Genomic DNA, 26,742 nt, shown 5'->3' on the forward strand with positions numbered 1-26,742 from the left:
CAAGTGTGGTAATTCAAGTTAACTTCACAGTTGCCTCTTGATATATCACAACAACATGTCACTCAGTAATCCTGCTGAGTAAAGTGTAATTACCATGGAACATCTTGTGCTGTCTTGGGATTTCTCATACGGTAAGTCAGAAATGAATTCCTGTCAGTGCTGTAGGAATACTGTGGTACAGCTGTAGGAACAGACTGGCTGGGTCACAGGTCAGGGTGTTCTGCTACGAGTACAGGCCATTCGGGACATGCTTTCTTCGAGTGCAGGCAGACAACCACCCTACAACCCAATGCAGGCAAACATGCATCCACTGTATATTTAGGAATTTATGTGGCCCCATCACTGTAATAGCTGAGTGTATAAAAATGATAATGAATTTATCCCCTGGTTATCCCTGTGAGGTAGAGAAATAATAATATTCACTTTTAACAGATGAAGAATTGAGGCACTGAGAAAATCTGTAGAAGTACTGGAAATTGAACCCAGGTCTCCAAACAGTGCCTCAACCATGAGCACATCCTTTATCCCTCCCCAATCTGCCCTCCTTTCAAAATACCATCATATACAACCACCTTGATTGGTGGCTTGAGTTCTGATGGGTGGTGCTTCCCACTGAATGCAAAGTTAAATCTCAAGTCTGTGTTGCTTTTCAAGCCCTTCATGGGACTGGCCCAGTGTCTGAAACACTGCCTCTCCCTTTGTGACTGTGACCTCCCATGTAATTTTTGTTCCACTATGACAATGAAAGCGCTGACCACTGAGGGTGACGTGATCACAGGAGACTAAAAAACCTAACTCAGCTGAGAGAGAAGAGTTACCACCCACAGATCTCACCATGTTCAGAAGTACATGAAAAACTCATATGGTGAGCTTATCCTTATTTTTTATTTAAAAATGAAAATACTAATATAACGAACTCCAGCCAATGACTCATAGCTTTGACTTGACATAACTTGACAATTACCTCTTCTGTTCATTCCCTTTGAAGCACCTGGCAATGTCAGAAGACATGATGCTGGGCTAGATGGATCTTTGGTCTAACCCAGTATGGCCGTTCTTATGTTCTTAAGCAATAGGGAGAGAGATTGTTACCTTGTCTTTCAAAGCTTGTAGGGCAGTCTGATACCACAGTCGTGGACATGATATAAAAATGATGGATAGGTAGATGGTCTGATTATCTGGGCTTCAGTGGGAGTTGCTTATATCAAGAGCAGAGAGAATGAGGTGTCAGATTACTGTCAGGAGCGTGATAGCCGCTTAAATCAACATTTAAATGGTATCTTAGGATGGATAGATGTAGTAGCAGGGAAATGTAAAATAGCTGTAAGAAAAACCAAATTATCTGCAACCCATATGGGTGTAATGGAGGAGAGTGTATGTTTGAGAGAACAAGGAAGGAGTTCTTTGTTTTTCCTACAAACCAATGTTTCTTTATCTGCGTTTGAATTCTCATTGAACTATTCACAGAAAATATGGCTTCGAAATCAACCATTAAAGATTCTCCTTAATATCCACATACCATTCAGAGCAGGTCAGCTTGTTTTGAGTTTCTATGTGTTGAAAATCATCAATTATTGCAATAAAATATTATCAGTTTAAATACAATTGGCCAGATTCATCCCTGGTATAACTCCATTGATCTCATCCCAGCATTTCTAGTTTCAAGTAATCAAGAAGAGCATCTGGGGATTGATATTTGTAGTGAAAGAACAGTGAGAACTGAAAATGACATTTTCCCATCTAGACATCAAATATAACTCTTTTTCTTGAGATGGGGTTTACAAAAATAAATCACTCAAGTGCACATGGATAAATCTAATATATCTAGTGATATATTCAAAAATATTTCAATACCTTGATTCTAAATGTGCACCACTCTGCAGTTGTCTAATATTTCTGTGGCCTGATGTTATTAAATTCTTGGATGTTACAATGTTTTGTTATGCTAATTTATATACCTGGAAAGTATTTGAAACTGTGACTCACAATTTGTCTTAGTATAAGTAGGACAAAATTAAGCATCTTACTGAGCGTGATTGATTCACTGTGTTTTCAGTTCAGTATGTAACACTCAATTTTTTCATCCCTTCCAATAAAATCATGCTGAACCATCCATTATTTTAAACATTTGAATGGAAAGAAGAAAAGTAACTAATAGGGCTGTAGATCCCCTCTCTTGCTTTAGCACAAAAACCCATCTACACCCCTAAGCCTCCCCTCCACCCCAGGAAAACAACCCATAAGCCTGATCAGAAAGATTGCATGTCCTGTCTGTATTTGCAGGTAAGTGGCTCTATGTGGGCCCACTTACAATAATGTATATCTAGAGATGCCACACTGAGTCAAAACTGAGAGAAGAATTTGGCCCCATATGTTCTTTTGTTTTAAATATGGTCAGAAAAGGTAGGTCCTGATCCTGCCAACTTCTCTGCATGGGCTGCCTGTGCAGAACCCCACTGATGTCGATGGGGTTCCATGTGGGCACAAGGTTCCACCCACACAGAGCAGTTTGTAGGACTGGGGCTTCAGATTGTTTCCTGTGTGACTGGGGCATCATTTCAGAAAAATTCTGGTTGGGGAGGAGGCAAAAATGGTGTCAGTATATAGAACATTATATATATGATATTATATCCTGCAAAGCCTGGTGGATGGGGAGCGAAGCAAAAAAGAGACTGACCCTTGCGGCCCATCGAAAATGATGTTCCTGCTTATCTTGTACTTGGTGGTTGGTCCCTCCAGCTTCCATCATCTCTAGCTACCCTCCTGATAGGATTTCAGAATACAAACTGTGGGAATCACTGGACCCACCAAATCTGGTAAAGGAAGTGAAGGCATTGCCTATGGAATAAACTTGTCTAAATAGTTCATGTCTACATCATCTTCATAGTAATATTTTATCATTTTTTAAAAAATAAATACTTGTTTTGAATAAATTAGTGGCTTAATAGATGGCATTTGGTGGGAAGGGACTGGTGTCATAAATATAAAGGGAACGGTAAACACCTTTAAATCCCTCCTGGCCAGAGGAAAAACCCTTTCACCTGTAAAGGGTTAAGAAGCTACGATAACCTCGCTGGCACCTGACCAAAATGACCAATGAGGAGACAATATACTTTCAAAGCTGGAGGGGGTGGGGGGAAGCAAAGGGTCCTCTCTGTCTATGTGATGCTTTTGCCGGGACCAGAGCAGGAATGCAGGTCAGAACTCCCGTAAAGAGTTAGTAAGCAATCTAGTTAGATATGCGTTAGATTCTGTTTTGTTTAAATGGCTGATAAAATAAGTTGTGCTGGAGGGAATGTATATTCCTGGTTTTGTGTCTTTTTGTAACTTAAGGTTTTGCCTAGGCGGATTCTCTGTGTTTTGAATCTGATTACCCTGTAAGGTATTTACCATCCTGATTTTACAGAGGTGATTCTTTTACTTTTTCTTTAATTAAAATTCTCTTTTAAGAATCTGATTGCTTTTTTCATTGTTCTTAAGATCCAAGGGTTTGAGTCTGTGTTCACCTATGCAAATTGGTGAGGATTTTTATCAAACCTTCCCCAGGAAAGGGGGTGTAGTGCTTAGGGGGATATTTTGGAGGGGGCAGACGTTTCCAAGTGGGCATTTCCACTGTTATTTTTGTTAGACACTTTGGTGGCGGCAGCATAAGGTCCAGGGACAAAAGGTAAAAGTTTGTACCTTGGGGAACTTTTAACCTAAGCTGGTAAGAATAAGCTTAGGGGGTCTTTCATGCAGGTCCCCACATCTGTACCCTAGAGTTCAGAGTGGGGAAGGAACCTTGACAACTGGTTATAGACAGGAAAGTAGCGGTAGGAAGGAAAATGTTTACTGAGGAAATTAAATATATTTATTCATTTTTTTGTTTGCACTTTATGATTTTGAGAAAAATCTCTGCCTCCATGCTTTACACAGTGCTGGGTGAACCTGGATTTGGGTTTGATGTGAAAATGAAACTTTCCTAAGTCTGACAACTTCATAGCAGAGACAGTATCAGGATCCCCATCTTACTTGGTGTTATCACCTTGGGAGAGGCTGCTGTCCATGTTTTGACTTGACATTTTGAAGACGGATTGTAAGTTAACACCTGGTACTGGAAACGCAGCTGGCTGTGCAGCTGCTCTTTACCAGCACTGTGCATGCTGTTTTCACCATCTGTTGGACCGTGGACTGATGCTGATGTCCTTTGCAATGGGAACCACCTTTAACAGGAGGCCAGGAGTTTTCCTTATCTTGTGAAAATTCTCCACAAAAGTGCTGGCTTGTAAAAGAATTAATATTAATACTTTGTAAAAACCTTTTCCCTTTCTGATGTCTATTGATGGCCTGCATCTCTCCCCAGGTACAATATCTAGGGAAAGAATGGGTACCTGGGGAATTGTTGAGATACATTGCTCTGTAGTGTCTTTCATTGGCAGTAGCAAGCCCTGAAGTATGAAGCAGAAGTTTTAGCTTCATATTTTAATTGACCCGTGTAGGGGCAAGGTTGCGGAAGATTGGCGAGGAGCTAAGTGGTGGACTGAGTACGTGACTGGATGTAAGTGGAGGATGCAGGCAGTTTAAATGAACTTTGTCTGACAGACCCTGCCAAAAGATATTGTAGCATAAGTCAGCATATTTTTGCCTGTAAACAAGTTAGTTTATGTAATAAGCATAAATCATACATATAAGAATGTAACCAGCTGTTGACCCCATGTAACCCCGAGATAAGTGCGGAGAATATAGCACTGCAGTGGACTCCTCCCCGGCGGAGTCCTGCCTGGTCAGCTGTCCCAAACGGCCAGAGTCCCCTGCAGCCCCTCCGTGTGTCCTCCCTGTGCAGATTGGAGCGTAAGTTCTCCTTCCTTCCTTCCTTCCTTCCTTCAATAAAGCATAGTTTACTATTCTTAGGCCTGAGTGTCCTCCTTTTGCTGGTATCCCTCTCCCCCCGCCCCCGGCCCTTGCGGGCACAACCCGATGTTAAAATTGGCCCCATGTGTTAAAGTTTCCTCACAGTGCAAATCTCAGGTGGTGAAATGATAGGCTGACTCTCTGGGCCATAAGAACTAGGCCAAATGTGATACAAATATCATATATATGGGTGGTATTTTAGCTAGAGTTGTCTTTGCGTTATATTTCCTAACTTACTATGCTACAGTCATTTTAATCATCTGCTTTGAAATTCTAATGATAATCATTAAAAGAATGAATGTGTCTCTAGAAACAAGTATGGCTCTTAACACATACTGGGGAGCTTATTGAAAACAGAACCATTTCTCTGGAAACTGGAAAGTTCCTATATTTTTTAGCCTTTATGTGCAACTGAGGCAAAAGTAAAGAGACCCTCAATTTGGACTCCATATTTGAAACTTTGTTTTAAGAAAAGTATTTAATAAAGTACGAAGAAAGTAGACGATATATTCAGAAGACCCACTTATGATATGGAAATGTGGGTAAGGCATTTGAAGCAGGAATTTCTTCCTTTGTATTATACCAGATCCATACTCCTGCTAAAATAATTAACCAGGAGTGCATGTATAATGATCAACAATGTAAGGTATCTCCTGCCCCGGGTCAAACACTGGGTAAGACTCCCATTGACTTCATTGTACTCAGATACAGTGGCAAGGAGGGTGATATAAGAACCTATTGAACTGTGAGACCATAATTTGACCCTATGCTCATGGAAAGGAGCCAAGGAGTTTCCTGCTTAAAAGAACTCATCAGCATTCTGATATTTAAAAGAAAGCAACTAATGACAAGCAAACAAACAGGAGAATATAATAATTAAAAGTGTTGAGACAACATAAATTACTTAAAGCACTTTGAGATCCTGAAACTGGTGGTGCCTTAGAAGTGCAAAGGGTTATTACTATTAAAAGAAAACAAACTAACTAATGTGGATCATGTACCAATTATACTGGAGAAATATTTGCTTAGGGTTACAGATAGAATGTGAGCACTGATTTGATATTGCAAGTGGGTCAATTGAATAAAACTCTTCTCAAGGCCAGGTGATGACCGAATCTGGGCAAGTGGTAAAACCAGTGACTTTTCTTGATCTAGAATTTGTTCAATATTATTTTTTGTTTAATATTTGTGCATAATGGTTTGAAGAAGCAGGACCAGTGTGAGGAGAAGCTATGAGGATATGTGTACTGAGTCGTTAAATCTCTGGCCGGATTCCAGGCAGGTTCTAGGTGAAAGCTGTATGGTGAAGTAGAAAGAGACAGTGTAGCTTTAGAGGCTACATGGTTTTGCTTATTCTAATAAAATTCCTTGTTCAGCATTTGAAGAAAGTGACTCTTTCTGTGAGTCTTTACCATTATGATACGGCACAGTTCAATGTCAGTTTGAGATCTGCCTGTACGTGAAGTCATTTGATTGCTCATCCATGCTGTATGTCTCTGCCATAACTTAGTCACTGCTGGTAGCGACAGTTTGTCCTGAAGTCAGCCTTTACAGATTGCTGCAGAAAAGGATAAATTGTTAACCTCTCACTATAAGGCTCACTGTGTATAAGGCTATGTCTGATAAAAGACCACTGCACTGTGAGCGTCTGGTTCCCCACTTCTCTAGGAGCCTGTTGACCATTTAACAAGCCAAGCAGTGACAAGCTGAAACCTTCTACTTCAGATGCAACCCCCAGCATGTTACTGATCAATTGCAGCTTCCTCTTAGTTTTTTCCCTGCTCAATCCTGACACAGTGGATAAAATAACCAGAGAATTTACAGATTTCTGCTAATATGTTTTCAGTGTTAAAGTTTCCTCAGAGGAAGCTAGCGATGTTGCTACACTGCCTGTGACGCGTGGTGTATGTGTGAAGTAGAGCAGGGTGGAAACTTTTTGTCAAACCGGTTCTCCATTGCAAAATGCTGCTTGGACAAAATCGAATTTTTTTCACAAAATCCTGTAGATTTTGATGCAATTTCCCATAAAAATATTGAAATGGAAAATGATTCTGGGCTAACACAAAGAAATTGAAAACAGCTGCTCATCTAATTAGTAGACTGAGTGCTTTATCTTGTTTTCTAGATCAAAGGGTCAAACTGTTTAATAACAACACAAACAGGAGACATTTTGATCTAGAAATTAAAATAAGGCATTTCAATGAGTACTATGCACAGCTGCCCTTAATGATTTTAATAACAGAATAACATAGAATAATAGAATATTTATCTTGACATCATATTATGCACTACTGGTGACATGCCGTAACAATGTAAAAGTAATATAAAAATTAAAAAAAATGAAATGAAATTTCAATTAAAAAAATTCAATATAGAATTTTTTTAGACTTTCCATTTAATGGAAAGTTTCAAAAATATTTGTTTTGTTTCATACTGGAATGAAAATGTCTACATTCCCCAGCTGTCTAGTATGAAGCCACCCGCTCTGAAATGCATGTTTGCACCACTGCCTGGCGTGTGAACATTAGTGCTAAAGATATGCAGAGTAAATTGTTTGCAAAAGCATGGGCCAAAGAAACTCCTCCGCTTTTAGGGTGTAAAAAGTGGATATGTTTTAGCTGGTGATCCCATGGATGAGCAGGGGGAGGGACGGTGGGTAGGGTCCCATACTCACCTCTCACACTGATGTAAATCAGGAGTAACTCCACTGATGTCAGTTGTGTTACAGAATTGTAAAACTGAGCACCCTGGCCCTGATCCAGCAAAACAACGAAGCCTGAGAGGTCCAGGTGAAATTCACACTCTTAGTGTTAAGCACATATTTAAGTGCTTTCCTGGGTTTGGGCCAGAGAGTTCAGCATCTTGCAGGAGCAGCCTATAGTTAATAAGACCCCAATTTAGTTCCATTGTATACATCTGTGATCATATGTCTGCAGGTGACTAGCATTCACTTTTCTACTGATGCTGTTAAGAGTCTCATCAAGTTGAAATCCAGGAAAAACAAATCACTCTATTACTTTAATATGATTAAGATGCTGAACAATATTTAGACACAGTGTGTATCTATTTCAAAGATCTCAACTTTGTTGCCACTTGAGTGCTTTCTATTCTAACAGAGACAATTAAAAAAGACACTACCGAGAGTCTTCAATCTCAGTCCAATGGATTGCTGCATTTTAATGGAGAACATTTATTCCAACCTGTAATTACATTTGGCAGTCTGAAATCATTCATCTTTTGCTTTGAAGCCAGGCTCTCTCTCTTGAACATTTTATTTTAAAAAACCTTCCAGTCATCATCCTGTCTTGTTACAAGGTGAATGTACATATGCTATTGGATGTTTATGCAGAATCACAATACTGTATTTCTAGAAGCTGCATTTGTGTCATCACCTTTCCTTTGTTCAGGATACAATGCAAGCCGTCAAAGGTTTGCTAAAACAGAGATGGAGAAAACTGACATTACTTAGGCCAAGCAATCTTTTAAACTTAAAAGGGCCCTTTCAAGGTTGAGGGGATGAAATTTGACCTACCTTTCTACCCTAGTCCATGTAATTATTTACACAGGGCTACTGCTTGAAAAATTGTGGAACAAACTGCATTAGTTGGTCATAGGCCCCCATAATATACAGTAGGTGACATTATGGAATTCCTTGTGGCTATATTTTAAGCTTTAAAACCTTTGAGGTGAAGGGGGTTTTGTTTAAAACGCCTTTTTGAGCACAGGCCACAGAAGAGGAGGAATTTAAAATGACAGAAATTTTACAAGCTTGAAAGTGCCTTTGTGACCTCCAGAAGTCTTTTTCTATAAAAAGAAAAATGATCCTTATTGAGCTTTAAAAGCATCCACAAGGTGTTTCTCTATTGGCTGCTGTCAAGGTTCCTCCCCCACTCTGAACTCTAGGGTACAGATGTGGGGACCTGCATGAAAAACCTCCTAAGCTTATCTTTACCAGCTTAGGTCAAACTTCCCCAAGGTACAAAATTTTACACCTTGGACAGGCCGCTACCACCACCAAACTAATACTGGTTACTGGGGAAGAGCTGTTTGGACGCGTCCTTCCCCCCAAAATACTTCCCAAAACCTTGCACCCCACTTCCTGGACAAGGTTTGGTAAAAAGCCTCACCAATTTGTCTAGGTGACTACAGACCCAGACCCTTGGATCTTAAGAACAATGAACAATCCTCCCAACACTTGCACCCCCCCTTTCCTGGGAAATGTTGGATAAAAAGCCTCACCAATTTGCATAGGTGACCACAAACCCAAACACTTGGATCTGAGAACAATGAAAAAGCATTCAGTGTTTTACAAGAAGACTTTTAATAAAAAATAGAAGTAAATAGAAATAAAGAAATCCCCCCTGTAAAATCAGGATGGTATATATCTTACAGGGTAATTAGATTCAAAAACATAGAGAACCCCTCTAGGCAAAACCTTAAGTTACAAAAAAGATACACAGACAGAAATAGTTATTCTATTCAGCACAATTCTTTTCTCAGCCATTTAAAGAAATCATAATCTAACACATACCTAGCTAGATTACTTACTAAAAGTTCTAAGACTCCATTCCTGTTCTGTCCCCGGCCAAGACGACTACAGACAGACACAGACCCTTTGTTTCTCTCCCTCCTCCCAGCTTTTGAAAGTATCTTGTCTCCTCATTGGTCATTTTGGTCAGGTGCCAGCGAGGTTACCTTTAGCTTCTTAACCCTTTACAGGTGAGAGGAGCTTTCCCCTGGCCAGGAGGGATTTCAAAGGGGTTTACCCTTCCCTTTATATTTATGACAGCTGCCATCTTGGACTCTTTCATCCAGTAAGAGCTACATTTCATACTTTGCTGTCACTTTAAAAGTTCAGCATACTGAGGGGTCCCACAAGATTTAACATCCTGGGAACCAAGAAATCTTAGAAAACAGTTCTCAGCAGCAATTGTCTCTAGCTCCCCCATTAGCAGCATACCTCAGTGGGAGCCACTTGAAAATCTTTGGGTTTGATTTAACAAAGCAGTTTCAGCTGTTGCCACAGTGTGCTCAGTGCACTGAGGAGTGTGTGTGTGTTGGGGGAACTTCTTGGGTTCTATAGTGTTAAGCAGAGCTGGTCAAAACATGGTCAGTTTGTTTCACACAAAAAATGAAATTTTAAAGTCTTCTGATATTATTGATATTGGAGTTTTAGTTTTAATTTTCCTCCTTTCTCTTGCTTTTTAAGTGACAAAATGAAAAGAGATTGGGGAGGGTGGAAGGAAAAGGGCAGAGAAATTGGGGAAAAATTGTGCTTGACAACTGAGAACATTGAAAAAAACTGAAAATTATTTTAGAAAAGGACAATTTTTGTTGAAAAAATTTTTGAATGACAAATGTTGACTAGCTCTAATATTAAGGGATCAGGAAGTGTCTTGATATTAAGGGTCCTGGATAGTTTCAAAAGGATACTGCACACATAACTGATTGAGTTAGTGACACTAACAGAGGGCAAGTACTGTTTGAACCAATTGACACTTTTCAGAGGGGATGCCCATGGGTACAAATGCTGGAGGAGGTGGGCAGGATGGGGAATGCCAGGAACAAGTTGTTACTACTCTGCAGATGATCCTCTAACTGTAATTGCAAGTCAAACACATTCTCACTGCTCTTCCACCCTCCTGCTGCCATCAAAGTAAATGGCAAAACTCCCGTTAACATGAAGAGGGCCAGGATTTCACGCAACATTTTATATGCACTTGCATCTCTGGTCACATCTGTGGTGGAAGTAGCTGTAGCCACCAAGAATTACACCTGGGTGAAGAGGTATGCTAGAAGCATGACCTAGAAATTGTGCCTGACTTGGCACATTTCTTAGAGTTGCCAGCCACAGGCAGATGGTCCCCTGGCATCAGATTTTTGCCTGTGTGGGACAGCAATAGCAACAAGATTCCCATTCCATTTGTCCAACTTCGGGCTCAGAAAAAAAAAGTGTGTGCATGTGAACAATGAGGAGGTGGCCCACAGGAAAAAATGTACCCACTCCAGTCATTTTCTTTTCCATTCTCATTATCACAGGGATTTGTGTATCTTATGCTATTTGGCAGCATTCTCAGCACATTATTTATACGAAAGGGAGGCTTTACCATTTTATATACTTCCTTCAGCAATGTACTCTGTGATGGGTTGTAATATTTGGCTGAAGCCCAAGAGTGTCAAGAAGCTCTGGGACTTCAGTGCTAAGACCCCCTGCTGGAAGACAAGGGGTTAATGTACAGGGACTAGAAGCAACTGGAAGCCAAAAGCCTCCAATGAAACCAAACCAGAAATCAAGGGTAGATTGGTGAGTGTGGCTGAAGAGCCAGACAATTACTCTGAGCCCTGAGGTAACGGAGAGTTTTATTTACTTCACACCTTATTGAAAGGGTGTTTGTGACTTTTATTTGCTTTGAACTCTGAAGCCAGGGAATTTGCACCTGTTTGTGTGGCTCAGAATTTGGAATACTGTTTGCTCTAACTCTGAAGTCAGAGAGCTTTGGGACAAAGTGTTCGTCTACATGGGGAAACTTAATGACCTAGCCATTCTAGTGTAACTATATCAGCATGGCTATATCGGTAAATTTCCCTGTGTAGACAAGCCTTCTGTTTATTCAAGCTCTGAAAAAAAATGGATTAAATCCCCCTTTAGGGGCATACAGAAGGACGTTTGCTTGAGTATTGCTTTATTCATTTTGCCTGGGTCCTGTTTCATTGAAGGACCATTTGCCCATTTAGACAAATGAAAAATAAGCTGAAAAGCTTTTTAGTAACAGTGACTCAGTGGTTTAACCTCAAGCTGCCTACTTAAGAATGCATTCTGTGTCTCATTCTTAATAAAATTCTCCATTTGTGAATGGACAGTGATAAAAGGATTTGACCTTTATGTATTATTGCTTGATTTCTTTTTCTGTATTTGCTGGAAAAATTAAAATCAGGTGCTGAACATTCTCATTAGTATTCATTTCAAATATTCTTGCATGTCATTATCCCTTTCAACACAGAGTTGCTGTATAATATAAATGTGTATAATATAAATGTGCTTCTGTCTACATCTTCTGCACTAGAGCTTGGGGAGCTTTTCATTGTGAATGGTTTATTTGATGAATTTTGCCTCCTTTTCAGTTCCAAACAATTTTTGATCTTTATGAATTTGTTCATGCAAGCACATCTCAACCTGTGACGTGCTCATAAGCAGTTTGCTACCTGCAAGTACTATTATTACCATTCTGTGACTGCTCACAGTATTGTTTCTGTTCCTTCTTTGGATGAGTAATAGATTAGGGAATTTTTAGATGACATTAAACCTTTCTCTTTCTGGAAACTTTGCATTATGCAGGGTCAGCACTTCTATAAAAATTAGGCTATTGTAATATTATAGGCCGAGTTAGTGCTGAGATTAACTTTCTTTGGTTGTATTCACCCATAGAAATTGTGTGTTTATTCTGAGCATAAAAGGCATGGTCAGATTGTTCATGTTATTTCCTTGTAGGGCAGAGTCCTGGTTAAGGTCTTTTGCATGACCCTTCTTGAGTAAAAAGAAAAGGAGTACTTGTGGCACCTTAGAGACTAACCAATTTATTTGAGCATAAACTTTCGTGAGCTACAGCTCACTTCATCGGATGCATACCGTGGAAACTGCAGAAGACATTATATACACACAGAGACCATGAAACAATACCTCCTCCCACCCCACTGTCCTGCTGGTAATAGCTTATCTAAAGTGATCATCAAGTTGGGCCATTTCCAGCACAAATCCAGGTTTTCTCACCCTCCGCCCCCCCCTCCACACAAACTCACTCTCCTGCTGGTAATAGCCCATCCAAAGTGACCACTCTCTTCACAATGTGCAATTTATCAGCCTTGGCGGGCCTGGGTCAGCTGATTCAGGCTTGCGGAACTTGGGCTGCGGGGCTGTAAAAGTGTTGTGTAGAGGTTTGAGCTCAGGCTGGAGCCTGAGCTCTGGGACCCTGTGAGGGGGGAGGGTCCCAGAACCTAGACTCCAGCCCACACCTGAATGTTTACACAGCAATTTTTAGCCCCGCAGCCTAAGCCCCGTGAGCCCAAGTCAGCTGACCTGGGCCAGCCACCATGCCACGGGTCTCTTATTCCAGTGTAGTTGTACCCACAGGGTATGTCTTCACTGCAGCATTTGCAACCTCACTGCTAGAGAAACATGGGCCAAGCACAAAGTCTGATCAGCCACTCTGAGACCTGGCAAACTTACTTATACCAGCATCAGGCTGTTTAGGACATTTATTTTAGCCTCTCTGGGCCTTGGACTCACAGCAGTGTTGCAAAAGATGCAATCTAGGACAGCTAAGTCAAATTCTTATTAGACAGAAGCAAAAAGAAAGAAATAGGAAAGAGAATAAATAAAATGGGGAAGGAAAATGACAGCAGAAAACAAAGTCTCTCATTCCAGAGGTGGTCATGATTTAGCTGGTGCCAGTGGAGGTGGCATACCATCTGGGTCCCTCTCTCTGGCCTGATCTGGTCTGGACATCTCTCAGGATCAGGGTGATGGAGGCCCAGTGGTATCACTGTGGAACCTGGGGTTGCTAGAGATGGTTGAGGTGGCAGCCATGATGGTAAAGCTTGCTCCTTTCAGTCCACCTGGTTCCCAGCGAGCTGCTAATTTGATCCTCCTACTGAAGTACTTTTTTAAGGACTCCAAAAGGGAATGATAGGTGGAATAGCCCATTCTCCCACTATTTTGCACACCAATTAGCCCTCATTTATGACATACCAAGTCTGGTCCATTGATTTTCAGTCTCACACTTCTCTAATTTACTAGACATGATCTCAACACTGTCCTTGGGTTGTATCAGTAGGCCTTTTTGTTTGAATTAACCCAGTCTTTTGTCTCCTATTTTACCTCTCCCATAAATATTTATTATTATAGGTGATTGGATCATTTTATTAACTTTTATCAGTTTTCCTTCAGTTGGGGTAGGCCTTCTAGATGCCAGTTATTACAACGGGCTCCATGTAATCCTGGAGCAGCTATAACCAGGGACCGAGAATAGAGCAGTATCCTTTCCCATCCCAGGAACCCTGCACTCCGTACATGGCACCAACAGTCCATTCCCCTCCCATCCAGGGATAACACATGGGCCAGCCCATCTCTTCTTCCCCCTTCCCTCACCCGCAGACAGCCTTCTTTTGCTGCCTCTAATGTATTGGTCCTAAAGTATTGCGTGGTAGCTATCTGTGTTACAGTGTTGAAGATTTGATGTTCAAAACAGGATTTGTGAGGTGAGAGGGTTTGTTACAGTCACACTGCATAGAATTTTATTTTTAACTTTTTCTTTAAAAAACAATCCACAGGAAATTACTCCCCCAAATCCCTACATTAAAAGAGTGTTATTTAAGTTGCCAAGCCAAGCACTTGAAAGTTAAGAAAAATCAGATATATAGTTCTCCATGCAACCTTAATTCAGCCCCCTACTACAGTATGATGCAATCTTTAATTACATGATCACATACTATTTGTTTTTCAACAGAACTCCTGCCCTCATTCAAGATGCAAGTTGGATACATAGACTGGAGGCAGAGTTAAGTTGCATTGGCAGCCATAAATCTGGCATGTCCTAACTTTTTAGTGCTTGACTTTGCTTTTTACATAACTTACATATTTAATATGTGTTTTGTGTATAGTATTATATAAGTACAAAGGACTTCTGTTTAAAAATTAATACAATTCTCCCAGCTGTTCTGCAGAAGATCATTTGTTATCTCACACATTAGTCCAGCGATTCTCAAACTGTGGGTTGGGACCCCAAAGTGGATCACGACTCCATTTTAATGGGGTCACCAGGGCTGGTGTTAGACTTGCTGGGGCCCAGGGCTGAAGCCAAAGCCCAAGCCCCACCACCCTTGGGATTTGGCTTTAGCCCCCCAGCCCGGGGCGACGAGGCTTGGGCTTCAGTTTTGGACCCCCACCCCACCTAGGGAAGTGAGTCTTGGGCTGGCTCAGGCTTCACTCCCCCATCCTGGGGTGGTGTAATAATTTTTGTTCTCAGAAGATGGTCACGATGCAATGCAGTTTGAGAACCCCTGCATTAAGCTATCTCTCACAGTTTTTCAGACTGCTCCTAGACCACTTCTTCTGTTTTGATGCATTTGGTCTCACATTCCTCCCCTGATGGAGATTCCCTCTAATTACTCATTTTTCTATTCCCTCTTTCCACCCTTTGCCTAATACAAAAGTAAATTCAAATCTGAATTTTCTTAATTTTATAGGTCTGTATCAGAATTTCTCCATTTACTGAGGGCTTTGTGACCCAACCCTATGTGGCTGCATAGCTGATTAGTAGAGACTAAGACCCAAACACAGCTATTTTGCCATTTGAGATGGGCAAATTTTTTTAGGCAAATACTTAATTGGCAAAAAAATATATACTTTTTTAAATTCATTTTTCAGGGCGTTGGAACTATTTGTGGATTTAGGGCAAATTTGACTGAAACCCGCCCCTGGATTTTTTTTAATTGCGAAGTGTTTTGATGTTTTGAGTTGAAATGATGTTTGATTTAGAAATATAGGACTGTTTTTTAGAAAATGGTGAAAAACACCCCAAACCAAAACACACACAAAATAATAAAATTGGAAAGGGTTCAACTAAGAGTTTCATTTGACTCCAGACCAAAATTTTGTGTTTTGGCTTTGGTTTCAATGAGCAAAAACTTAAACAAATCAGTTTTGGTTTGAACTGAACTGACTCTTTTTCTTAAGGATTTTTTGGCTCTTCCCTGAACTAAAAAATCTATTATTTGCTCAGCTCTAGTTGCCACTTACCTTATTTTGGCTGCAAGGGTCTGTGTGCCTCTTCTCCCCCTCACATGTCCCTTGAGCAGGTAGGCACAAAGGTGTGGGAGTAGGCTGAGCCTAGGCTACACTCTCCATAACATGTCAACCAGCAAGGCTGAGCTGACACAAGGTGGGGAATAATCTACAACCAGCAAAGGGCTGCAGTAAATTATTCTCCTTTGGGAACAAGGGGAATCAGGGGGTCTCTGAGTCACTCTTTCTGTGCTACTCAGCATAATGGCTCAGTTTAGGTCTAAATTCCTCCTGTCTTCATCTATCTATACACCCCTTTTGCATACACTCCCTTGTTCTAAAGAAATGTATAGCATGATATGCTACCTCACAGAGCCTTCATTTCTTCCTTCCCCATACCAATATTCATCAAACAGGATGCCTTTTAGGTGACCTGCTTCTTTTGTAGGCCTTGAGGCAAAATAATCAGGTTAGTTTGGTGATTACACCTTTCCTAAAATCATCATTTGAATGAGACTCCCCAACTATAAAAGATAGACACAACCTCATGATACTTATACTGCATGTTCATGCTTGTGCACTTTCAATGAAATAAGAGATAAATGTTCATGAGGGTCGTCTCTCTTTATTTTTTAAACACTTGACTATAGGATAAAACAACTGAGATATTTGGTGAGGTAATTAATGAGAATTTTCACATTAGCACTTCTTTCAAGCTTCTTTCTTGCTACCAGTTAATCATTACTGTTGTTTATGGTTTGTTAAGCATGCTAAGTGTGCTTGGTGCTATATGTGATAGATGTAGTAGTCTGTCCCAAGCAGCTTACAGTTAGAACTGGTTGAAATGGTTTATTTTGGGGGGGGGCAGGGTTTATGGAGGAGAAGAGAATGAAATTTTGAAAAGCCAATGAAAATAATATGAAGAGTTATTGCAAAATTTGTACTTTTTTTAACAAGATTGTACTTACAATCTAACTAATGATCATAGTATAGTAGTTACTTATCTGATAGTATTAGAGGTACTGGACTGGTAATATTATAAAAAATATCCAAAATAGCAAATCAAACCTAGTCTCTGTTATTTCAATTGTATTTCCACCCCAAATAATTTTACAGAATAATTGAACAGGTATTTTTTAACTTGCTGAGACTTGGCTTCAAGTTCGTAGTGACAAGGGTGCTAGCCTGGAACTCAGGAGACTCAGATTCGGTTCCTTGCTCTGTCATAGACTTCCTGTGTGACCTTGGGCAACCCCCTTGTCTCCCTGTGTTCCAGATGCTGTACTGGATGCTAGTTCTTGACTAGCCCACAGAGATGTTGTGAAGCTAAAATACATAAAAGATTGTGCAGTGCTTAGATTACGGTAATGGGTCGGGGGTCGGAGTGGGGGATAGGTATCACAGATAAAAAGTTCTGTGAATCTCCTGCAGAATACAGGAGATTCACAAAAGTCTCTGTTTTGTCTTGCACAAAAGTCTCTATTTTGTGACCTTATGGGGCGTGTAGAGCCCTGAACATCTCATAAGCCAGTTGCACACAAGGGCCACCTATTCTACAGTCAAGTCAGCCTGGTGCACCACAGTAAACACCCATGCCACAGGTGAAAGTTTGAGTTATACAAGGTCACAAGACATGTAAAGAGTAATACCCCGGGGTTCTGGAACTCTTCTCCCCTGCTAGGACCACAATATTTATAGTAGTTACCACAGCCATAGTGCTGTACTAATGACTACTGTGCAGTTCCAGACCTTCTTGTTGTTTTTTAAAATAAGTAACAGTGTAATTGTTGAGAGAAGTATCTTTGCCATCCCAAATTCTGCCTGGAGAGACTAGAAGTTGGTTCAAGTTCCTAGTCTCTGGATAAGACAGTATTTCCTTTGCTGGAAATGAGAATCCCAACTCCTTAATCAGTGATATCATTGAAATGGGAGCGATGTGGTGGAATCTTCCACCCAATGGGCTTCATCTCTGTGCTAAAAGCATCAGCTCCATACTGAAACTTTCACCTGGGACACTTCCGTTTCAGATGTTCAATTTTAGAGTGCTATGATTAGCAATAAAAGGCCTGAAAGAAATGGTCCCTTCACAGATTTTAAGGCTGCAAGAGACCATTATGATCATCTAGCCTGATTTCCTGTATAACATAGGCCCAAAGAATTTCACAATTCTAATCCTGTACTGAGAGTTCCTTCTTTTTCAACAGAGGGGCTCCTTGACCAGATTTAGTCATATCTGCTTAATTTTCTGACAAAGATTTTTATTCCACTTCTCTCTTCTTAGCCAGAAAGAACTCCGTTGTAAGTTTGGAATGCAGGCTAAGTTTGCATGACTGGCAGTTATGAAAAGCAAACCTTTATTTGTGTAAACTGAGCACATTTGCTATGGAATCACTGAAAGATAAAAATCATGGGACCCCACGATGCCATCTTTTCAGCCACTTTTCAGGACAGAGCCAAACTTTAAAAATCACTCCTGTCAGTCAACTCTGGAGGGACTCATCTCCTGATAAGGTATCAGGGAATGTAATGTGTGTACTCACTACATCCATCAAGTGCTTCTCTATGACTTACTAACAATATACAGCAATAAGGCAGGACGGAGTCAATAACTCTACCTCTGGGGAGGGGCACCTGGCATTGGTCACTGTTGGAAGACAGGATACGGGACTAGATGGACCTTTGATCTGACCCAGTATGGCTGTTTTTATGTTCTTATGAACAGTTCCAGTCTTTTTAATTTCTCCTCACATGGAAGCTGTTCCATACCCCTAGTCATTTTTGTTGCCCTTCTCTGTACTTTTTTCAATTCTAATATATCTTTTTTGAGATGGGGCAACCAAATTTGCACATAGTATTCGAGGTGTGGGCATACCATTGATTTATACAATAGCATTATGATAGTTTCCATCTTATTATCTGTCCCTTTCCTAATGGTTCCTAGAATTCTGTAAGGTAGTGGATAGTATTCCAGTGAGGAGTATCTCTTGCCAACTGAAAAGGCCAGTCCAGTCTTAAGCCCTAGGAATCCACTTATTAGATAAGGTTAGCCCCAATGGCTGGAGTTTAGTCATTCTGATCCTGACACAGCAAGGTCCCTTAAGTATATACCTAACGTAAGAACCCTGAAAGCATCCTCATTCATTCTGATGGCACAGTTTCCTTCCTGGGTGCTGCCAGAGTTAAACAGTGCTACTCGTGTGCTCAGGTGCTTTGCTAGATCAGGGCCATGTACCAGTATAGAAGCTCTAGCATGAGAGTATTTTCAGTGTTGTAGATCAGGAACTGAACCCTACAAGCTATGGAAACATGATTATATTTGATTAATAGATTCATAGATACTAAGGTCAGAAGGGACCATTATGATCATCTAGTCTGACCTCCTGCACAATGCAGGCCACAGAATTTCACCCACCCACTCCTGCGAAAAATCTCTCACCTATGTCTGAGCTATTGAAGTCCTCATATCGTGGTTTAAACAAGTCTGTGTTTGTTTTTATATCATACATGAGTTTTCAAATCTCTACAAGCACATGTAACTGAGATTTTTTGCTACTCTTGTAATGCTTTGACCTCTGTGCCATTGAATGGAGACTATTGGGGAAAGCTTTTGGAGGTAACATTTTAACTCATTTATTGCATGTGAACGATTCTTTTCTGAGGCCCACTTCTTAGTGACCATTTTCTGGTAGATATAGATATACACTCTTCATTTGTTTGCCCTGAAGCTTGAACACAGCTACCATGCATCATACTACCCAGACGTATTCTTTGGTATTAGCAGCCTGTTTTGTTAACTTGGGTCAAGGTATGGCAGTAAACCAGACAAATCATGTCACAGAAACTTAATAGATTTTGTCATAGCATGGTTCCTAATGAACTCATTTCATATTCATGTAAAGGTCTAATATACTTTCATAAGAATTCTGTCATGGCGGAAAATTAGTCAAACATCATTAACTGAGACAAAGCAAAAGGGTCACCTTGTAGTTTTGAAAGGAAACACTTTGTAAATTTCAATTACTATAACAAAGATGCAAAAATAAACCCATTAAACCGTGTCTCATGGTACATTAGGGAAGGAGGGAGTGTGTACAGTGTTTAGAACAAGGGAATGGGGGCCAGTACTACTGGTCCCACTTCAGCCTCTGCCATTGATTTGCTGATTAATGTAAGGCAAGTCATATATTCTCCCGGTGCCGGAGTTTACCCACCTATAAAATGAGTATAACACAACATACCTACATCCCAAACAGGGGGGGCATGAGAACAAATGCTTGGATTAATCCTTTATATGAAAGTCACTTGTGGCACCTTAGAGACTAACCAATTTATTTGAGCATAAGCTTTTGTGAGCTACAGCTCACTTCATCAGATGCATACTGTGGAAAGTATAGAAGATCTTTTTATACACACAAAGCATGAAAAAAGCTTATGCTCAAATAAATTGGTTAGTCTCTAAGGTGCTACAAATACTCCTTTTCTTTTTGCGAATACAGACTAACACGGCTGTTACTCTGAAACATGAAAGTCACTGTAGAAGCTAAGTGTAGCAGTAGTATTATTAAACTACTAAAGACAATAACTATAGAACAATGCAGTCCAAAGAAGCTGAGTAGACATAAAATAAGTAATTTTGGGAAAATACCAGCAGGGTTGATTCCAAGGCCGGGTAAGTTTCAATACCCAAATGGGTGAGATGTTTCACAATAGAAGGGTATATTTTCAAAAGGCTCCATCATTGGGTAAGCTGCACAAACAGTCTATTATTCCTGATGATATGCACAGAGTTCACAGTAGTCCTTTTTCTAGAGTCTAAGCTAAAGTTGCAGCAAGTCTGGAAACAGGATTCACGCAGATACAGTAACCAGGCTGTTAGCCCCACAGTGATGGTAAGTCCATCAAAGCCAAATTCAGAGCAGTGCCAGATGCCCAAACACTGCTCCACAAAGGATCAGATTATCAAAGGAACTCCATTCCTATTTAAGTGCCATTGAGATTGCTGGGAGTTAAGTGCCTAAATACTTTTGAAGATCTGGATCTCAGTGCCTTTAAAAACCAGGGTGAAACTATTTACATTTTACTTCCGATATTTAAGGACATTTTCAAAATATTTGTGACTGTTCTGCTTGTGGTCCAGATTGTGACAGGCCTGTACTTGGGCACACAGAGGGGGAGGAGGTGTGGTTTTAATTTATTTGGCACCACTTGTATAACCTGTCATGCCAATAACATCTATGGAGCTTGAAAAAAAATATACAGGGCCAGACCGAGCTGCAGACTTGCACTGGAAAGAGCACAGGGACTGCTCTCAGTGCATCCCCAAGGTTCCCAGTGCTAGAAAGGAAGTGAGGCAGGAAGGAGGTGGGTCCAGGGCCCTGCAGCAGTAGCAGAGGAGAGTGCACCAATCTAAAGCACAGTGTCGTCTCCACAGTGATACGAGAGGCATAACCCCTCCTTGAACACCTCCTGGGGCAGTGTGGCTACAAACAGTCTGTTACTGAGGGTGGCGGCTAAATATCACCATTTGGCACAGTTTAGATTGGAAATGGGTCTTACAAAGTCATATAGTGATATATATTCCATGGGCTTTCCTCCACTTCAGTGGCCTTTGGATCAGGGCTGTAGCATAGGTTTAGATTCAAGCAGTAATACTACTCTTAGGCCATAATTAAATTCCCCAGTGAAAAAGCTACCCGAGGCTTAATAATTCCTAAGAGGGAAACTTCATTGCTGCCACTTTGAGAATAGATAAACCACCAACAAAAAAACCCTGCTGGTTCTTATTATGCTAGAAATGTTTTTAAATAGCTTTGAAAGTAGGTGTTTATAAATAAGTAAATTAGCATGGGGAAGCAGCAGCAGAGGGAATGGAAAGAGGGCATGGGGTCCGAAGTTAGCTAATGAAGCTCAAGCATTTTGAAAATGTGAAGAGGGCCACCTTGTTGGCCTTGGAAATGTAATGAAAACAAAAGGATAGCTATCTGGTTTGAAGCATTTGTCAGAATCTCAGTTAATATTTCCTAAGCATAAATAGAAAGAGGATGTGAAGGTTTGCATCAGGTTGTAAAAACTTGGTATCTAAAGCAAGGCACCTAAGTGGCTTGATTTGCAGAAGTGCTGAGTCCCAGGCTAGGGCTGTAACCATTGGACCATCCATAAGTTAATTTAAGTTTATTTCACTATAGTAAGTCAGATTGCAAAATACAGTAAAGCAAGATGGAGATAGAAAAGTAGGAAAGCCAACATTTGAGTGAAGAGTCTCCAGTCCTATCAGTTTTTTCATAGATTATGAATCTATGATCCAGAGATTCCAAGGCCAGAAGGGACCATTGTGATCATCTAGTCTGATATCCTGTATAACACAGGCCATAGAACTTCCCCATATCTTTTAGAAAAACATCCAGTCTTTATTTAAAAATTGTCAGCGATGGAGAATCCACCAGGACCCTTGGTAAATTGTTTCAGTGGTTAATTACCCTCACTGTTAAGAAATTACACCTTATTTCCAGTCTGAATTTGTCTAGCTTCAACTTTCAGTCATTGGATCATATTATACCTTTCTCTGCTAGATTAAAGAGCCCATTATCAGAATGGTTGTGTCAGTGCAACTCCCGCAATTTTTGTTTTTATCTGCAAACTCTGTTTTGCTTGTGTGGGAAGGGAGAGGAGCTGGCGGAGGGCAGACACATTATGGATCGTGCTCTATGCAGCCCCAAGTGGAAATACTGCTGGAAAATACAACATAATTGACCCTGCACAGCACAGAGTGCCTCCTCTGGCCTGGCTCCCTAACTCAAAACTCCCATTTGAGGATCCAGCATGCTCTGCACCTCTCAGAATAAGGACTTTAGTACCATTAGTGTTGGCATTAATTTTACTTTGCTCCTGCACCTCTGAAAAGGAGGTCAACATAAAGTCATGGCCCCGGGTGGACACATCATCTAAGGTAGCCATTATGTTAGAAGGGATGATTTGCTCAGTGATTAGTGTGGGGAGTCTGACCTTGCTCCCAGGTAATGGTTTGAGGGTGAGGATAGGGTTTGTACTCCTTGCTTATCCTTGACATATGCAAGGTTTATGTGCTCTTTCGTCCAACCCATCTGCACAGTCACTAACATGTTCTCTTTGAAAGGAAAGTTCAGCAGGAACTCTGCAAGTTAGAATTTGCAAAGCCTGTCCATTGTGTTTTCCCTTCTCCGACCTACTGTTTATTATTACTTAACATCTGAATTAAGATATGACTTTTATGTCCCATTCGTGGCTCCATTGTGCTGTGCACACCACATATGGTAAAAACAGTCCCTCCCCCAAAGAACTTACAACGTAACTGTGACACTAAAATAAATATAACAACTATATTTATTCAACAACAGAAAATTAAGATATACAGTTAAGAGTAGTAAAAATAAATCTGAAGAGAAATAAATACTATCTTTTTAAGCATTCCAGTGATAAATATTAGACTGCAGGAATATTAGGAAAAGGGAAATTAATTTGAGACTGATTAATGTCTTAGTGCTTTGTGAAATTTCAATAAACTGACAGCTGGTATCAAAACAAAGCACAGCTATCCAGTTCCTCTTAGTTGCATAGATGTTCCTCTTCAGATGGGAAAAAAGTACCTTAGATTTTCATTTGAGACTGTCCCCCCCACACACCAAAATGCCCTTTAAGTATATTAATCAGAAATGATTTTGATGGGATTAAAAGTTCCAACTGATTTTCATTTTCTGTAGTATTGGAAGAGAATGTGAAACCAGCCTAGTACTAGATATTCTGTGCTTTACTTTTGCATTCATAACTATTTTAATCCAATCATCTCAGCAATGAAATTAACGCAATCAAGTACAATGTATCACACATCTTTGTCTGAAGTTGCATTTTATTTGACTCTCAACCAGTTTTCATTTTTCTAATTTTGCTAATTAGCTGTGGAGCTTCCTTCATGTATACACTTTTTTCTTTTTCCCAATGAAAAAAGCACTTTCCAGCATTAGTTTTCTTTTTCTTTGCTTTTATGTTGAGAAGTTTTTAGTTTGTGGAGGTGATGTTCGTTCTTTATAACAGCCTTTATCTCTACCATCTAAATCAATTGACAGAGAAATTCAGTCTGTCCATCTGTCAAAAATATGTACCAGGAATCTTTAATATTTCTGAATATTTCTAGTATTTCAAATATATATAGCTGACTGGGGTGAAAACAAAGAGTAAAACAAAAACCTTATATATTACATATATTTAAATGCAGTGAGCAATTTCAAAATTCTGATTTAAGTATATTCAAATTATAGAAATATTCCAAATGACTTTTCTTTTTAGCAGCCCTGAATTGCTTTACACAGACATTTGCTCTTAATCCTGCTACTCCAAAGTATGTGATTCAATCTGCAGTATCAAACTGTTTGCTTTTAGCAGGCACTTTATGAGAGATTGGACACCGAGCTAAAACGTGATGGAAGCCTTTCAACCCCCCCCCCCTTCACCCCTCCTTGCTGTTAAAATCCTCACGGACATATTTGCGTGTGGACTAATCACATTACAGCTAAGATTTGTCAGCCATTCAGCAATTACAATTCACCGATCCCAGGCAAGAGATCTCTGATATGCTAGAGGGAAATCAACAGGCTTCTGCTCTGTCTCAAGCAGTACCAATTCTGCCAGCCCAGAGTCTCAGCAGCATTGCTGCTTATGCAGAACATGGTGCTTAGCAGACAGCCTAGCAGCAGCTACTGTTGCTTTGACTATTTCCTCCGCACCAAATCACAAGAGGAGATTAAAATATAAACAGACTATACTTTGCCCTCTAGCTTCCTAACACAACGATCTCGCCCCTCCCCACAGGTGCCTCTGGGTTCCAGCAGCAAATGGGCGGTTCAAGCAGAGCAGATTTCTGCTCCTGCTGTCTGAATATGTAGCTCTATAAGTTGCATACAGAGACACACGCAAAATCCACCGTCCGCCCGCCCTTTTTTTTTTTCTTGAAGGCTGTTAGCAACCTTTGCCAAGGCAAAGGATCTCTGTCTCCTGACCAGTCAACAGTCAGCTTGCCTTAGCTGTAGCTATTTCTTCCGAGGGAAGCATGGTTGTCCTTACCCCGCCCCCCAGACTCCACAAATGCAGCATTGTCATGGTGTCAAATATGCGTTTTATTTTTATTTTATTTATTTATTTATTTATTCATTCCCGGCTCCAGCGGGCCAGGGCTCTGAGGGCTGAGAGAGCGAGGAAGCGTGGAGCTGTCCTCGGTGCTGAAAGGCAGTAAGGCGCAATGATCGGCAGATGGCGCCGTGCCCTATTTTAAAAGGACGTGAAAGGAGAAGAAGGTGCTGTGTAAACTCGTCCCAAACAGGTTTCCCCAGGGCAGCTATCAACAGTTCGTCTCCAAAGAGCACTCAACGTATGTAACTCTCCGCTCCCCGTCCCTTGCTCTGGCATGAAAGAGAAAGCTGCACAGATACGAGTCTGAGACACCCTCTCCCCCGCAACTAAACTCTAAGGGGTAGGCACAAAATGTGCCAATTTCAGAGCTCTGGTTTAATTCAGGGCGTGTACTCACCATGTTGACCTCTGAGACCATGTCTATATTGGCAATGTCTATCCTCATCCCGACGTCAACAGGAGCACCTTTAATGAGAAACAGGGGGGTTTGTTATGCACATCACAGGCATTTAAAAACACCATCCCTGTGCCTGGCTGTATAGCGGCATATATACATGGGTGTGTGTTTGCATGTGTAAATGGGGTGCATCAGGGGGTGTGTGCACGCATGTGAGTATGTGTGTTTGTGTGTGTACTTGGTCAGAAATTGGCCCACAACCATTTGCAAGGACTAATTTGCAATTGAACTGACGTTTCCCTCTAATACAGGAAATGCAACACGGTTGTGCTACACGTTGAAAAAGACTGACAAATTACCTCCAAAGTCTGGCCTCAAGCGAATGTCGTATCCGTGGAGCAATCTGTCCACTGTCTCTTTCACATATGACATGTTGCTAGGCTCATTAACGCTGAAGGGAAGAAGGACGGATTGGATTGAGAATCAAGGCTAGAAACTGCTGGCAGACAGAAAAAGAAATGCACGTACACCTCCCAAAACAATGAGATCAACAGTCCGCACACGCACCGACAAAACCCGGAGAGAGCACCCCGGAGAATAACGCTCACCTTTGCGCACAGCAGACCATGGCTATCATCACGGGGAACGAGAGAATCCCAAAATACCCTCGACTGTGAACTGTCCACATTCCTAACTCTGTCTGAAGAATTGGCTTTTCTGCGAAGATCCAAGGAATGCAACTTAGTCCAAGGCAGAGCAATAATTCCCAACAGACCAACGCATGCGCGGAGCTCGCTTGATCTCCAGACACCTTTCGCCTTGAAAACAATTTGTGTAAAACCGTCAACAGAGCCAAACCGCTCGAAGTTCCCGGTCTCTTCAGCCAGGCTTCTCAGAGCAGCTCAGAAAAGCACCAGCGTCGTGGGCTCAGACAGAACCAGGCGCTGCTTTGGCATCTAGTGTGGACAGTCCCCGATTGCACATTGCAACCGGAGGCTGTCGATCTGGATGGAGCTCAGACCCCAGGGAATTGTTCGGGACATGGCCGGCCGTGGAAAGTGTTCTGGGACAGAGCGGGTCACGGTTTCTCTGATGGGGGGCGGAGGGGTGGGGTGGAGTGAGAGAAGCAGCAAGCCCGTGAGCTGTGCTCCGATTATGTTTGTGGCGGGAGCAAAAGCCTCTGTTGTAACTGACATGGGCAACAGCGGCTCCACAAACGTGAGCGCCACTCGGCTCCCCACACCTACAGCCACCACACAAGTGGCCAGTACCCGCCCCGCCGCGGTAGGCATCCGCAAACGCGTGGCACACCTGATCGCTACTACCTCTCTTCCTCGCAGCCCTCCGCACGCGGGGGTAGCCTGCACCCTGCCTGGGTTTTGTTCCTGGGTTGTGTTTTATCACCAGGAATAGCTCATGCGGCTCCCGAGGGGTGGCAGGCACACCTGGGAAGGAACCCTGTGTGCGCACCTTGGGGAGACACAACACTGCAACCGGCGTGCTGCTGCGGCACAGC

At 41.3% G+C, this 26,742-nt stretch overlaps 1 protein-coding gene across 1 annotated transcript in view; it reads right to left on the bottom strand.

The window, feature by feature from the left end:
* Positions 1 to 26,706, bottom strand: part of GABRB1 (gamma-aminobutyric acid type A receptor subunit beta1) — a 267,143-nt gene extending 240,437 nt beyond the window's left edge. The window contains exons 1-4 of the mRNA XM_084626426.1: positions 26,697 to 26,706; positions 25,835 to 25,943; positions 25,586 to 25,677; positions 25,227 to 25,294 (exon numbers count right to left, since the gene is read on the bottom strand). Coding sequence (XP_084482552.1) covers positions 25,227 to 25,294; positions 25,586 to 25,677; positions 25,835 to 25,914 — 240 coding nt within the window. The 5' untranslated portion in view covers positions 25,915 to 25,943; positions 26,697 to 26,706. The remainder of the gene's footprint in view (positions 1 to 25,226; positions 25,295 to 25,585; positions 25,678 to 25,834; positions 25,944 to 26,696) is intronic.
* Positions 26,707 to 26,742: the final 36 nt, after the last annotated feature.

The sequence above is a fragment of the Lepidochelys olivacea genome (assembly GCF_965140295.1).
Source record: "Lepidochelys olivacea isolate rLepOli2 genome assembly, chromosome: 4".
Classification (NCBI taxonomy): domain Eukaryota; kingdom Metazoa; phylum Chordata; order Testudines; family Cheloniidae; genus Lepidochelys; species Lepidochelys olivacea.